This window comes from Lygodium microphyllum, chromosome 23 (genome assembly GCF_053477565.2).
Source record: "Lygodium microphyllum isolate KBCC chromosome 23, Lygodium_microphyllum_v1.1.10, whole genome shotgun sequence".
NCBI classification, from domain to species: domain Eukaryota; kingdom Viridiplantae; phylum Streptophyta; class Polypodiopsida; order Schizaeales; family Lygodiaceae; genus Lygodium; species Lygodium microphyllum.
In genome coordinates, this window is record NC_141157.1 from 136,018,779 (window position 1) to 136,034,827 (window position 16,049).

The following is a 16,049-nucleotide window of genomic DNA, read 5'->3' on the forward strand; positions in this document are numbered from 1 at the left end:
ACACCAAAGTGCATTGAATAATGTGCACTAGTCGTAAAAGATAAAAGATCAAACTAGACATGCTGGACCCTCACAAGGTGTTCAAATAACTAGACATGCTGGACCCTCACGAGGTGTCTGTAGCAAAATATACTGGGTAGATGAAAGAGCCCTTAAGGTATGGTATACTTACTTAGGCCTTAAAACAAAGATCAGCATTACTCCTACTCTAGACTTGGATAAAAGTGCCAGTGAAGACTCGAGTGTTTTATGGCTCGAGACTCAATCTATGAATGGAAAAACATCACGTCCACATCTAGGTTCTATCCCACCCTTCAAGTTCAAAAAGGGCATGGGGTTTGGAATTCCTGGCTTTTTTAAAGGCAAGCCGAAACCATTGAACAGTTTGATGGAAGGCCCTCCCTTTTTCTATTTTGAAAATATTGAGAATGTTTCCAATTCAGAGTGGGAGACCATCAAACGGCATTTTAATGGCATAGATCCAGAGTTCACAGACTCTAGATATTTTTCAGCATGCTTTAGGCTGAGATGGTTATGTTTATAACCTTCCAGTAGATGGAAGAAGGTTGATCCTTCCCCCTGCTTCCATGACAATCTTTGAGGTGCTTCCGAAAACAAAGAAGTATTGGCCCCATGGGATCCGAGAGAGAAGCTGAATTGCATAAACACACGGGGTGCCCCTAGCACTATATGTGGATTGATCAAAAAAATATTTTCTTCCCACAAAGAAAGCAAGATACCTTCTTATCTTCAACATGAGATTGTCCTGGCATGCAAAATATGGAACTTGGTTTGGGTCAGCCCAGGCCAAGCTGCCCCACTTGAACCCCATGAGATTGAGCTGGTGCTTGGATATGATCGTGACCACACTTGAGGCTGCTCTACCCTTTCAGATCGGTATGATGCATTGGGCAACTCATTTCAGGTCAATACTATTGCATACAGTCTTTCACCACTGAAAGAATTATATCCGCAAGGTTTAACAGTTCTGTCCTTATTCTCAAGTCTTAGTGAGAAAGAAGTGGCATTGCACAAATTGGGTATAATTTTGAAGGCTATTGTTATTGTGGAGATCAATGATAAATGTAAAAACATAATAGCCAGCTAGTGGAACAAAACCTTCCAAACATGCCGATTTCAAATGGAGGATGATGTTAGAGATCTTACTGATGATAAGTTGGCTGAGATTGTGGATGCAGTGGGAAAGATTGTGGATGCCAATTCATAGCATGACTAGATTGATGTCAATCAGTTGGCTTGTGCATATGCAAGCTATTCCAATCATGTCAAGGTGCACTTATAGCTCACATATCTTTGATTTATTGATGGACAATATGCCTTTCTCTATCTCTTTTGTGTACACCTTCATTGCATTATCTTTCTCTTGCTAAAAACCATTCGTGCTTTATCCACCTATTGATACGTAAATGGGATAATATGCAATTGTAAGTGGGATGGTCTAGTAAGTCACTATATATATATGTGCCAATTGACTTGCCGATGTGTTATCTCTTATCCTCAAGCTTTGTTATATATGTCACCACATAGATCAATTGATTCCCTAAATGCATGCATTGATTGGATAGGGCATGCCCTATACAAATGTGATTGGATAGGGCATGATGATTGGATGTATATATAAATCAAAGGTTGACTTGTGCATTTGCAATATGTCACCACATAGGTCAATTGATTCCCTAATTATGCATGCATTGATTCCTTAAATTATTCCTGCGCGTTTGTAAGCGCGTGTAACAGGAATTATCTGCGCATATACACGTGCTGATAGACGTGCCACGCAAGTATAGAAATTTTTTTAAAAAGTTGTGGCTTTCTTTTCAAACCTGTGCTTTCCTGCGTTTTTTGCGCGTTTTCTGCAGTTCGAGCTCGACATCACTACTCGTGTCTATCTATCACTTCATGAAGACAATGAGGCAAGGAAATAAGAGTAATATGAGGACAGGAGGAAAGAAGAGCCAAAGAGTAAAGAAGAAGAGCCAAACAGCAAGGAAGAGAACAAGATTGAAGTAACTTACCAAGGGAAGAGAGAAGGAGGACAAGGAGCTTGCAACCTAGCCGCCGCCACCCGTTGGAACAAGCAAAGAAGGTGAGTTCTTCTTCTCTCTCTCAATCTTGTTTGGTTTCTCTGCTTGTTTGTCTCTCTCTTTTCTCTCTTCACATGCTGGATCTTGTCATCTATGGAGGTTTTTTAGCTTTGTTTTTAAAGCAAGTTTAAGAAGAAATGGTGTGACTGTGCACGTCTATCAGCGCGTCCAGATGACAGTATAGACGTGGCTGTAGACGCGAAAATAGACGCACTGACAGACGCCCATAGAGACGCACTGACAGACGCAGACAGAGACGCAGGTATAGACGCGCACAGAGACGCAGGTATAGACACTGTATGCAATATGTTTTATCTCCACAGGGTAATATGATTTTTCTTGTGTAGATGTGGAATCCTGGATCCTCCAACACCCCATTCAACAAGGAGCAATTCATGGGGGAGATGACCAATTATCTTGGTCGCCCTCCCACACTGCAGATGAGGTTTTCAGTGTGATGTCTGGGACACCTATCACATCTTTGCCTACACAGGGATCAGCTGAGGTACATGGATTAGCCGAAGCACATGCATCTGCAGAAGCACGTGTATCAAGTGAGGTAGAGGGCAGTGCACAGTCGAGGGAGGAGGGAGAGTGGTGCGGGAGGACGAGGAGGTCGAGGGCGTTGTGGGGGTTGCCTAGGTGGTGGCTCTCAATCACCCTCATCGGAAAATGAGAGAGGTGAGCCTCCACAAATGTACTACTCTATCATTGATGTTGGTGGTATCTTGCATGACTTTGAGGGGAGGGAAGTAAAAGCCTACTTGAGGAGTGTTGTGCATGCCACATACAAAGATTGCATGATTCCCTTCAAGCACAAAAAAAATGGTTTGTGGCAAGAGGTGCTGCGGATAGTACATAAAAGGTACCCTAATCCCGAGAATTCACGATTCTTAGATGATTGGGGATGGTCAAAGGTGAGAGAACGCTTCATAACAAGAGGTCTCACCTTATGACGCGCGCCAAGGAGTCATTGCAGAGACAAGAGCAGGGGCGCCTTGGATATGGCCAACCACCCAATTGCCACCGCAAGGAGTGGAAAGAGGCCAAGAAGAGAGCAGCGGAGAAAATGACAAGTCACCAGCATGCACAGGCGCGACGTATCCAGATGGCAACCATGGGATCATCGCATTATGGATTGGGTGGCAGGGAGTCATGGGAGGCTGAGTTTGTAAGTATTATTTGATTTCTTTTTTTAAATTAAATTTTGTAATTTGTTTCACTTCATTATGTAGTGTGTTTTAATACATTGTATGTTCAAATTGTTTTGTAGTATCATATTGTTGGTAGGATGCCTACTCCTAGAGAGGTAGGCTACTATCAAGGTCATAACCGGGCATCCACTTGGCAGCATTTCTACGAGGAGGGACTCATCACGGAGGAGCAATATAATTGCGCCATGAGGATTCCACCACCAGAAGAGGTATGTTTTATTTTTTACATGAAAAGTATAAATAACTCTAATTTATTGTTTGTAATGGTATTTATATACCTTAATCCTTTGTGTAGGCGAACCTTGATGCAGTTGAGGATAGCGAAGGGGGGACTAGCAGTAGCGGTGGTGGCAACGGTAGCGGCACAGGCAACGGTGGTGGTAGCGATGATGATGCCTCTTTTGAGGAGATATAGAGGAGCCCCATGCATGCATGCCTCCCCTTGGCTTGTAATTTTCATTTTTGATATGTATTACTTTCAGCTAGTGCTTGCGACCATGACGTCACAAGCACTAGAACTCATAATGTAAAAACGTTTCATCTCTATATATGAAATTTCGTGTGCTACATACATTGTTTTGTTTTCAGTATCCAATCTTCGAAATAATCTTTCTCTGTTATCCCTAAGCATACAATTTGATGTTGATGGGGGGAAAAAACCAGAGAGCACGTGGCTTTGCAAGCCACATGCTCTCTGGTTTTTTTTTCATACCTCTGTTTTGCGCGTCTAAATTGCAGGATAAATGAGCGCCTATTTTCGTCAAAAACTTTTAGAGTAAACACAATTTTAGACACGTAGATACACGCTTGTATAGACGCACAATATGAATATGTCCACTTTTTTAAAAATATGATTATATATTTACGTAACGCGTTTATACGCGCGTCTAAAGGTGCGTCTAAGTGTGCATGTAACACTGATCATAAGCACGCTTTTAGACGCGATTTTGTAGACGCGCAAATAGACACGTTAATAAACGCGCCCGACATTTTTTTCACAATTCAAATATTGCATCTACAAGCGCACCTATGAACCCTTTTTGTTGTAGTGCTTGTGTATATGTAGCCAATAATGAGGCCTAAGTCTAAGGGGAAAAAGAATGACCATGGTGATATTTTGGCACAGATGGTGTGATACCATTTAATCCCTCCACTGATGGTTCTTCATCGGATCTTGTGGATGCTTTGCAAGGAGAAATAGGCATAGCACCACTTGTTGGTGGAGACTACATCATCACTCCTCGATGCCAAAAGTTGTCTGATTATTGAAAACGAAAAGAATATTCAAGTCTGCCATTGATGGGTGGAAACATGTCTCGGTCAGATGCAACTCATCTAATTGACATAATTGCTTTGTTTTTTTGAGATTGTTGATGCCCTTCTGAATGCGAGTAAACAAATTCTTCATCTGTGATGTCGGCCTTGAAGGGATGTCGAATTAGAACTCCTAGCTTCATAGGATGCACGGGGCCAGTGGCAATCAATCCTCAAATAGGATCAAGAAAAAATTTAGGCGATCAGCAAGCTACATATGATCGATTAGTAATGGCAGTTATCAAAGTTTGAAGTTTGGGAAGATCAAGGCCGACGAAGATGAGTAAAGGTTGATGTCATTATGGAAGGCTGATGGCATTACGTAAAGTTGGCGATGGAAAAAGAATTTATAACCTTAAGCTTTTTGGAGGCTCGTGATGTCCTGAATGGCGATTTGAATGACGTTTTTTTGAGGATGATGATGGCACTTAATGTAGATTGCACGCATGAGGTAGTCATTCACATTAAGATAGAAAAAATAACAAAATCTTTTTCTTAATATTTTTAAGGAAAAAGCTCCATCTTGTCAATGGAAAATTACACAGAGCCACGTTTATAGAGGAAGAAAAAGCTATATAAACGTAGGGATTTGACCACGAGTGAGGGGTGGCTATTGAGTATGAGCTTTGGCCTCCACACCCTCCTCGATGATCTCTCCATCAAGTCCTCACATTCCACTTTTATCTCTTCTCTCCCACATTGATGAAGAAGCACAAATGGAAGGCTCGCTTATAGAATGGGATGTAGTCACCACCTACGATGTCTTCTCCTTCCATGACTTCTTCTTCTACTCCTTTTGCACCATCGACTACTTCTATTTCTCATCCTGTGTCTATGTCTATGCCTATTCCTGCTCTGGTTGTGAGACCATCTGCAAAACGGAAGTCAAAGATATGGTGGAGGATATTTCAAAGAACTTTAAAGACCTACAAATCAAGATAACTAGAATAGACCAGCAAGCACTTAGTCCAGCTCCAATTTCAGCCCCAACTTCTTCTACTCCTACAAATTCTTCCAAGAATGACCTTGTTCATCATTGCACATGGTTTAATAGTCTAGATCATGAGCGAAAGGACTCTCAAGATTTTGAAGAGGTGAGAAGGATGAAGTTGGTAGTTTGGAAAGACAAGATGATATGTTTTCGAGATACAAAGCAGCCAATCAAACCAAATTTTGGTAAGGGTGATATGAAGAAGTTGGTGGAGAAATCTCTTTTGTGTTATTCCTATGTGATGCAAGAGGTGGCAAGGAAAGGTGCTACCTATGGCCTTCAGTTAGAGTAGTTACCGAAGGACAAAACTCCTTTATGGTCCTATGCACTACATGCAAATAAAAAGGAGAAAGATTCAACATTTGAACTTTCAGCCATAGATGATGTGATCAGAAAAGGTACTCGATAGAATAATCAAGCTCATGTTTTTTCCATCTATGCTTATATGGCAAAGTCTCAAGGATTTGAAGAACTTGTTAAGGAGAAGCGAAAAACAGATAATGATTAGCCTGAAGTTCAAAAAGGATAACTAGGAGGAGTGATCTAGTTTCTCGTCCCTCTTCTTCAAGAGTAGAGCAAAGTATGACTGATATTTAGAAAACCGAAAGTATAGGAAGATCAGAAAGCTTTGAAGACAAAGGATCCAAAGCTGAAATACCAACCAGGATACAAGATACTTTCCGACATTGAGATGACTACAAACTTGAAAAAGGAACTTGAGGACCGGCTGCAAAATTGAATTCACTCTTGGAGAAGTCTTGGGGATAGCCAAAAGAGAATGCAAATGATCTCTACCATCTCTTGAGAAAAGGGCAGCGTTTTTCTTAGGATATGAGACACACTAGAGGTATGCAAAAGTTAAAGAGGTTATTGAGAGCTGCTCCAACTCTTCAAGAAGCAGATTATGAGTGTGAAAGACCTATTGTACTGACTGTCGATACTAGTCCTATTTGGGCTATTGGCCAAGACAATGTAGATGGGAATAGATATGCTATTTGGTTTGGGGTGAAAGTCTTGAATGAGAGACAATGCAGGTATCCATAGATTAAGAGGGAGCTCTTGCGAGTTGTCATGGATCTGAAGAATGATGAAGAGTACTTCATTAGTAAAGCTATGGTGGTCCAGACTGATTGCTTGCCTCTTTTAGGTATGATCACCATGAGTTGTTCTACTCCAGACATTTCCATACTTAGGTGGATTGGATACATAAAATCCATGAGTTTTGAGTTCAAGTATATAGCAGCAGGTAAAGACAACCTAGTAGCCAATATGCTTTCACCAGCAAGGTATGATTATATGGAATTGTCTTGCATTGATGATGTTGATGATGGGGCTGATCTTTCAGCCATGCATGTTGATCATACTTTCCATGTATCTACTTTGGAGAGATTTGATGAGTCTTTGTATACAAGAGACTTTTTGCAGATTGGTCATTATTTGAGTACCATGTCTAGACACGATGGATGGACTGATGTAGACTTCAAGAAGATCAAGAGAAAAGCTAATGGTTTCTTCTTGTAGAGTAGGCTGCTTTGGAAGCATCCACGAAAGCAAGGAGGACAGCCATTGAGAGTTGTATGTGATAGAGCTTCACATGTGTAAATCATGAGAGAGTTTCATGAAAGTCTTTGGGCAGGACATAGAGCTATTTGGGGAACCTATGAGAAGATTAGAGAACACTACTAGTGGAGAGGCATGTAAAGAGATATCTCACAATTTGTTGAGACATGCACTGATTGCCAGCTGTTTCTTTTCAGTGACACATAGAGATGAACTTCACCCTACTTACCCGCTATGTATACACTATAAGTGGGTTCTTGATTTAATTACTATACCTATTGGATTGTGGGAGATGCATTACATTGTTTTGGCATGAGAGGATCTCAGGAATTAGGTGGAAGGAATATCATTGAGGATGAAGACTACTTCAATGGTTTGTAAGTTTCTGTTGGAGGATGTTATTTGCAGGTATGGATACATTGGGAAAATTACAGTAGATAGAGGTGAGTTGGATGTTGATGAGGCTAGGGAGTTTTCCTCTTGCCTTGGCATTAAACTTACTTTGACTTTAGCATATAATCCAAAAGGCAATGGGAAGAGCGAAAGAGGCCATCCACCGATTGTAAAAGCCTTGGCCAAAGCATGTGGTGGACGAGTCAGGGAGTAGCCTAGATTTTTGCCTTATGCCTTATGGGTTGATCCTGCTACCCATAGTGTAAGCACAGGTTATATGCCAATTGAGTTGATGTATGGACAGAAACTAGTCATGCCTAGAGAGACTTCTACAATCACTTGGAGTGATCTATTGTGACAAGAGGATGAGATGACTAGAGAGGATCTTTTGGCTATTCATATTCGTTAGTCGGAGAGGAGATTTGAAGATATTGACAGAGCTATTCAAAAGCTCAAAGAGGCTAGAAATCATAGCAAAGACTCATTTGATAGCAGACATAGATTGAGACCTAGAGAGATTGAGGAGGGAGGTTGGATGTTAATCTATGACAGTAGTCTAGACAGCTAGCACAGTGCAATTTGCATGGTTTTGTGACAATGGTTTGGGCCTTATTTCGTGTAGCAAGTCCATGACAATGCTACATATTCCTTAGCAAAGCTTGATGGTATGGCCTTGCAGATTCCAATTGTAGGAAAGAGAATTAAAATCATTCACAATATCAATGACAATGCATTCAATTTAGAACTACCCTCACATTGAAAAATCCACAATACTTGTCATATCAGTTTGTCACGATCTTTTAGGGACCAATTACCTATCCACCGTGTCTATGAAAACCCTTCTTTGTTAGAAGAAGAAAGTGAATTTCTTGAACCTGAAACTATTCTAGCTACTAACTTTATGACCACTAGAATTGGCCATAGATATTCTAGATATTTGGTTAAGTTTAAAAATCATCATGTTGAAGAGGCCCAATGGATGCACGCTTGCTACCTAAGTACTTACCCCTCATTGCTCACTCCACATTGAGCTAATAGCAATTGAGGACAATTGCTATCGCACCCCGGGGGTATGATGCCAGAAGGCATATTCTACGGTGGATTCCGTGAGACCATGGTGGATTTCATAAAACTATATTTATTTATCGGGGCTCGTACACAAGGTGGATTCCTTGTGCGAGAAGTTGACAGGGATGATTGTCCTTCTCAGGTGTCAGATTAATTAAATGTGCACGTGGGTGATTCCACAATGGGTGATTTTGTAAAATACATATGAAATTAATGGACGTTTATGAGTTTAGAGTGCACTTGTATTAAATTAAGATTAGGATAGAGTTCCAACCTATTTATGTATTTTGTAGTTGAAGACTGCTAGGTATTCACTTTTGTCAGTTTAATTTTATTATTTTCTAACAATTGTGAATGCTTCTGTTGATGTGTAGAGCAGGCATTGGTGGTGTTGGAAAGCACTCGGTGATGGCGTGTATTCACATTACCTAGAAGAAATTATCACTTTTGATGGGCATACACCTTATCATTAAAGGCGTAGCGCTAATATTTATTTAGACACACTTATTTATTAAAGCACTTGACAAACATTTGGGCACGGCCCGATTTTTGGGATGCCCAACCGCTTTATTCTTTATTTGGACAAAAGAAAACACAAAAGCCAAAAGCATCCTAATTGTAAATTGGGCTATTTTTGAGCTTGGTGATTAATAAATCTATAAATACATGCCTTGTGAAGCGCTCACACAAGGCATGGGGGGAGATCATACCCAACTGGTTTCTTTGTTTTATGTTGTGCAAATATTTCTTCTTGTTTTATGAGCTTTTTAGAGACTTTTTTTTCTTGGGGACCATCCGGCATTCACTACGCATGCATACAACATCCAATTTGCGCACCAGTCCTAGTCATGTACACTCTATTATTTGTCCAAAAGCAAGTCTCCAAAACCTTGACATTCCCACCAAAAAGCATGTTGCTCATACCACATACAATCCAGGAAAGAGGATCCATAAAACTATACAAAAAATTGTGTTACAATTTGTGCTAGTCTCTCTCTACTCTAGAATTGCTTATAGACTCCTTGCTCACAAGTTACTTTTCTCCTCTCACTTCACAAATACTCAAAGTTTCTTTCTTATATTCATATCTGTCCATGGTTGCATATAACTACACTCACACAGTGTCCTCTAGTCTCTGCCCTCTTTTTATATTCATGTATGATAGGTGGTGCAATCTACTACTTATGAGGTCACTTCAATCAAATCATAGTCACATTTTAATGTCTATCTTCAAAACCACATGCCTTGTTTGTAGAGGGAATTGCTCTCCTTCTTTTCATTAAAAAAAAACAAACAAAAAATATAACAAGACAAACACTATAATAGCTTGGTTTCGCAAAATTTCTCAAAATGGGTTCCCAAATGATAAACAAGAAAGACAACATAAGATTTTTGTGTCTTAAAATTCCTCAAAATGGGTTCTTGGATGACAATGCATATACTTATTGTGTGTGTGCTTTGAATATTCTTCTGAGTGCTAGCATCAACAATGTTCTGAATCTATAATGGGATACCTCTTATACATGCTTATAAAGAAAGAAGTCAATAGTGAGAGGAAATTAATTGTGAGGTCAGAAGAGGATAAATGAACATATCCCCCTCCCATCCATAAAAATAGGGGTTTATATACAACTAACCAAGGAGGTGGCATAATCACAATGTACTATGATGCTCATTGTAGTGGCATGAATGAGAGACTAAGCAAAACTTGGGACATGTAAGCATAAATTGAAAGCTTATTGTGATGCAAGAGTTTGTGCTAGTTTGACTCTTTGGTACCACCCACAGCTACAAGTCTTTTCACAGAATCATGAATGCGTGAACAAAATCACCAAAGACTCAAATTTTGAAAATATTTAAACTATGTTAGCTTGTGGGCCATTTAAGGGAATTGAAGGTACACAATGTAGACTACCAAGTGGTTATTTTTATGTGCTATTAAAGCGAGAGTTATGTAAAAATACTGGTTATTATGCATTAAAAGTTAAATTGTAGTCACCCATTTGATTATGTTTGTGAAATTGCAATTAGGACAAGTGATGTGTTAATCTACAACAAATTTATAGCCTAGCACTTGCCATGGGATCTAAATCGTATCTAGAATATGAGTGCTTAAGCACATGAGAGTTGGATTTGCCCCTATGAAGATGCTATCATGATTAAGTGATGCTACTCACAAGTTGCAATGTTGCCATTTAGGAAGTCACATGCAAATGCAAACATAGTTTCATTTGCAAGCACAACTTAGATTGCAGGCAATGATCATTGTTGAACTCTCTAACACCCCTTGCATGGAATTATATAATCACATTTGTTATTTTAAATTCACAATTCCAATGTTTATTATGTGTGCGCCTTCATGAATGTGAGTTCATGAAAGAATTGCTATAGGCAAGATGAGAGGAGTCACAATCATTAACACTCCTTATCATTAATGCCTTCAAACCATCCTTGACGTGCCAACCCACCCCACTCCCCCACAAAAAAAAAAACACTAGTACTACCACTAAAATTTCCAATCAAGCTTTAAGGTTAGTCAGCTCTTATCCCTCTTCAATGTTTTGAGGGCGCACAAAATATAGATATGGTAGTAGCACATCTACTCCCACATGAACCTACCAAATACCGAGAGTCACTTCTAAATCTATGACTTCCATCCATTTGTTAGCTTGTGTATCCTCTTGGTCACTCGTGCTCTTATGTGAACCATGATTTTTGAATATTTCTAAATAGTAATATCGTGCAATATGCTTTGACTCATGTTGCTCAACCACGTGTATACATGTGATCCATCTTGATTGATATGTCTCACGTGAAGGCATGCCATCCATTTTTTGATGGTGGGTAGTAGCTATGTCTAGCACCTACAAGAGCAAGACCTTGGCTACAAATTCTTTATGTACAACGAGAGTGCAAATATGCCTTGAAACGAGCTTCAATGTTTTACATCAAAGTACACTTCAATGTTATCCAAGATATTGATGTTGTTGGAAAAGTAACTATATAGATGGTGTCGATACCGAGGCTTATTATTATAAGACTTTTCTCATGAATCCTATGTTCTCATATCCTCATCTGTTTCTGTTTGCGCTCGTTCCATATTTGATTAATGATTGCGTGCACAAGCATTTTCTAGTAGAGGTCCACCCTTGCATGTGAACCACCGCAATATCTTCTTTATTGTCCTAGCTCCTTCGTTTAAGTATTGTGTATGACAAGCCCTTTATAAGACCCAGCATCGTCCTAGTTCCCTGATTTAAGTCCCTCTGAATGGCAAATCGTCTTGTACATCTACCCCAATAGTCCCTAGTCGTCGTATAAATTTTGGTCTCCCTATGGCAAGCCCCTCACGCGAGCTGCCGCAACGCAATATCCATGTGCATTACAAAACACGACGGCGATCCGAAGTGCAGCGTCCGTTCTTTTTGACCGAGAGTAGAGACTGCATTTAATGAGGGGGGTTCCGTCGAAAGTTTGGCTGAAGGTACATGTTGCAAACGATTGAGGGACCAAGCAACATTACAAAGGACCGATATCTAGCTCCCTCGACGGTGGGCATATGTGCACATCATGCGGGTTAGAAGAGCGAGCAGAAGAAATAGTAGTAGTGGCGGTCGTTAGTTGGGCCAGGATCGTGATCAGCCACGAGACGCGACAGGGACGAGACGAAGAAGCGCAACGTGGGGTGTCTCCAGCTGCTAGCGACAACCAGCTTGGATAGAAGAAGCATGTTCGTCGTTGTAACATGAGCTACCGATTGTGGGCTCGACAGAGTGGGTCCTCATGCACATGAAGCTAGGATGTAGGTAGGACCAAATTATCCATGTGGTTAGCTAGCTGAGACGTCCTGATTCGTTGCAGGGCTCGCACGCTAGAGGGCCCAGCGCTCCCTCTCTCTCCTCCCCATTACAACCCATAAGTCTATATTAGCCGCAGGATGCAGCAATTGCTGCAGCAGCACCCGACGTCCTGCCCTCGTAGCCTGTGCAAACCCATAAGTCTACAATTTGGCTAGTACTAGCAGCTGATCAACATCGTCATGGCCCCTACATTAAATCAGACGGTAGTTAGAAGCGCCCTCGCGCAGGTCGGCGTAATAGTGTTGATGGACATTCTCCTTCTGGCTATCAAAGGGGGCGCCTCCTATTACGGCGGCGGCAGCGCTCCCGAGAGCGGGTGGAGCAGCGCCCACGCCACCTTTTACGGCGGCAGCGACGCCTCGGGCACCATGGGTGCGTATTAGTTAATAGTAATACTGGGTTTATTTGTGGTTTATTTGAATGAAAATTGCGTGGCCATTCAGTCGCTCGGCGCCAAATTGGCATCGCGAATTACTCATTATGATGACATGTTGTCTGCCTGGCTGGAGCAGGCGGCGCTTGCGGCTACGGAGACCTCTACTCGTCGGGCTACGGCACCAGCACGGCAGCGCTGAGCACGGCGCTGTTCAATGGAGGGCTGAGCTGCGGCGCCTGCTTCGAGATCCAATGTGATGCCCAGGCAGATCCAAAGTGGTGCATGAGTGGCAGCTCGGTGGTGGTCACGGCCACCAACTTCTGTCCCCCCAACCCCGCACTCTCCAACACTGACGGCGGATGGTGCAACCCTCCCCTGCAACACTTCGACATGACGCAGCCGGCCTTCGAGAAGATTGGAGTGTACAGCGGAGGCATCGTGCCGGTCCTCTACAGGAGGTACGTACGTCGACGGCAACATAGCAGTTCTAATTAAAACTTCGTCAGCAGCAGCTCGTAAATTATAATATCGCCTTTACAATCACTAAACTCGGGATAATGAACCTTTGGTTTGTAGGGTCCCCTGCGCGAAGACGGGCGGCGTCCACTTTACCATCAACGGCCACTCCTACTTCAACCTGGTGCTCATCACCAACGTGGGCGGTGCTGGGGATGTGCGCGCGGTGTCTGTCAAGGGCTCCCGCAGGGGATGGCAGCCCATGACGCGCAACTGGGGCCAAAATTGGCAGAGCAACGCCAACCTCGACGGCCAGAGCCTCTCCTTCCAGGTCACCACCAGTGACGGCCGCACACTCACCTCCTACGACGTCACCCCGCCCAATTGGGAGTTCGGCCAGACCTTCTCCGGCGAGCAGTTCTAGCGGGCCAGTGGGCTGGCTAGCTGGCTGGGCTCTCTCTCTCTCTCTCTCTCTCTCTTTTTCTTCTTTATACTCTTCCGGGACGTGCACAGAAGTGGTAGTAAGCCCTTACAAAATGTCTGAGGCTGCCCGCTGCGCATGTTGTAGTTTCATATTGCTTGCCAAGCACAGATAGCTTTGGCTCTCCGCCGACGAATTAGTTCTTCCTCAAGAATGGAAAAACTATCCACTCTCGACTCCTCCAGTCAATGTAAGCCATCAAATTAACCTCCTAATTCACGTAACTCTCTTATCACGTCGTGTCTATGTAAAGTTATCTGATTCGGCCGAATGGTCTAACTAAGAAAATGAGCAAGATTGAAACCTTAGGTTCTGTAAAAAGCAACACCGCTCCCTATGCTGAAGGATGGTAACTCTGAACTCATTAAAGAGATGGAGCCTAAAGTGGAACAAGCAACTGTGAGGATTAAAACTTTTGATAAGTACGCAAGACAAAGAGCTCCCGAGCGTTTCCACATCGTCATACACCTACAATTGCAGGTCGGTCTCGCACACAAATATGCTTCTCAGCAAAGCCAAAATTTGCAATCCAGGCAAGGAATAAATCGACGAGAGAAAAATGTGAAGTACTTTCATACTTCCGTTTGACTTGGCGGATTTTACTTTTTTGCCTCTTTGGGTTTAGGGTCGATTCACACTTCGTGGAGGATATGCCTGAGTATAAGATAAAGCACACAACACAATTTGAAGTAATGATCCGAAGATAACACATAAATAGTATGATGGAATGGATGAGTATATGTATGGTCAAGCCCATGTAACATGTGTCCACCATGCTTCTGCTCTACCATAGGAAAGTGGACTCTAGAAGGATAAACATCATTGCGGAATGGTGAAGGTAGTACATCCATAGACAATATACAAAAGGTATTAGGAACTGTCACAAATCCATGGTTGATCATCTTTTGTCTACAATTGTTAGCATTAGGCAAGAGCTAGTCACACAACTAAAGGATTCATCTTACCCATCTAGAGAAACAAACATCCTTGTGGAATGGTAAAGGTAGTATATCCATACACAATGTACAAACAAGATTAGAAACGGTTGCAAATCCACAGTTGGGGCCAATGTCTTCTAGTGCCTAAGGTCATTATGCTTTGTTTTGGGTGGCTACATGGTGGGGGTAGGCCATTTGGATTGCGTAGTCTATGGTACCACAAATGGCTACCATCCTCCATCTCTCTTTGAAGCATTTATATATATACACATGTATCCACACATATATACATATGTGTGTGTGCGTGTGTGTGTGCATGCATATTAGTGTGTCTCTGCCTCTGTGTATATGTATATGTGTGTGTGTGTGTGTGTGTGTGTGTGTGTAGAGAGAGAGAGAGAGAGAGAGAGAGAGAGAGAGAGAGAGTTCTCAAATAGAGAGTTTGATGACACTTTGCTTGAGGCAAGTTGGAAGGCAAGAAGTTATGGCTTGAACCTTATTATGGAAGACCACTAATATGAGAGATGATTTGAAAGATTGAAGGATCCACAAAGTCATCTAGCTTTGAGTGAACATAATATAGAGACAATGGAGAGTAGATAGAGGACACTTATGTTGAGCTTGAATTTGTTGTTTCTCTAGGGCTTTCATCTCATTGCAAGATTCCTTTGAGGTTTTCACATCTAAAACTCCAGTTAATCTAACACTAGAATGACAGCACTTAACACTAACAATGTCACTCCTTAGTATGTTGATCATGCATGCCAGTGAGGGTTTTCCCTATCATTATATCTCTACCCTCTATATAATATGTGTTCAAGGCCTATTTTTAAACACTCTTATTATGCATGCATATCTATATACATACATTGTCATGTGTTTTCAAATGTGGTAAATAAAACTTGGAGGGCACCCAAACAAGTAAAATAAAAAAAATTATTACGTGGAGATTCCAATTACAACATACTCCAATGCCTTGTAATTTGGGGATCATAACAATGCACTGAAATTTGGAAATTTCTCAAAAGGTAATAGATATATTTATCTAATTATTTTAAAAAACTTTGTGTAACTATTATTATCAATTAGAAGAAAGGGTTCCATGATAAGAAAGTGAGTGGAAAGAAAAAGGCTAAACAAAAAAACCCAACATAATTCATATGGGAGATCATGTCATTAGAATCTCAAACAACATGTTTTTACTAGACTCAATGACTCTCTACATGGAAAGCCACTATTGAGAATAGAAAGATTGTCAAAAGGTTCAAATGGTTGGAAGGTACCAAGGGATGA

General features: G+C 41.5%; 1 protein-coding gene across 1 annotated transcript; it reads left to right on the top strand.

The window, feature by feature from the left end:
* Positions 1–12,611: 12,611 nt before the first annotated feature.
* On the top strand, positions 12,612–14,123 carry LOC148016781 (expansin-A10-like). Its single transcript, XM_087663578.1, has 3 exons — positions 12,612–12,877; positions 13,018–13,339; positions 13,458–14,123. Exons 1-3 carry the CDS (start codon positions 12,685–12,687, stop codon positions 13,759–13,761), a joined length of 819 nt encoding a protein of 272 aa, XP_087519704.1. The 5' UTR covers positions 12,612–12,684; the 3' UTR covers positions 13,762–14,123.
* The last annotated feature ends 1,926 nt before the right edge of the window (positions 14,124–16,049 follow it).

What these genes read in the sequence shown, in the direction of transcription:
- LOC148016781 (XM_087663578.1), top strand. Translation starts at nt 12,685, where the DNA reads ATGGCCCCTACATTAAATCAGACGGTAGTTAGAAGCGCCCTCGCGCAG. An exon ending in CGACGCCTCGGGCACCATGG is followed by an intron (nt 12,878 to 13,017) that starts GTGCGTATTAGT and finishes TGGCTGGAGCAG; the next exon opens with GCGGCGCTTGCGGCTACGGA. An exon ending in GTGCCGGTCCTCTACAGGAG is followed by an intron (nt 13,340 to 13,457) that starts GTACGTACGTCG and finishes TTTGGTTTGTAG; the next exon opens with GGTCCCCTGCGCGAAGACGG.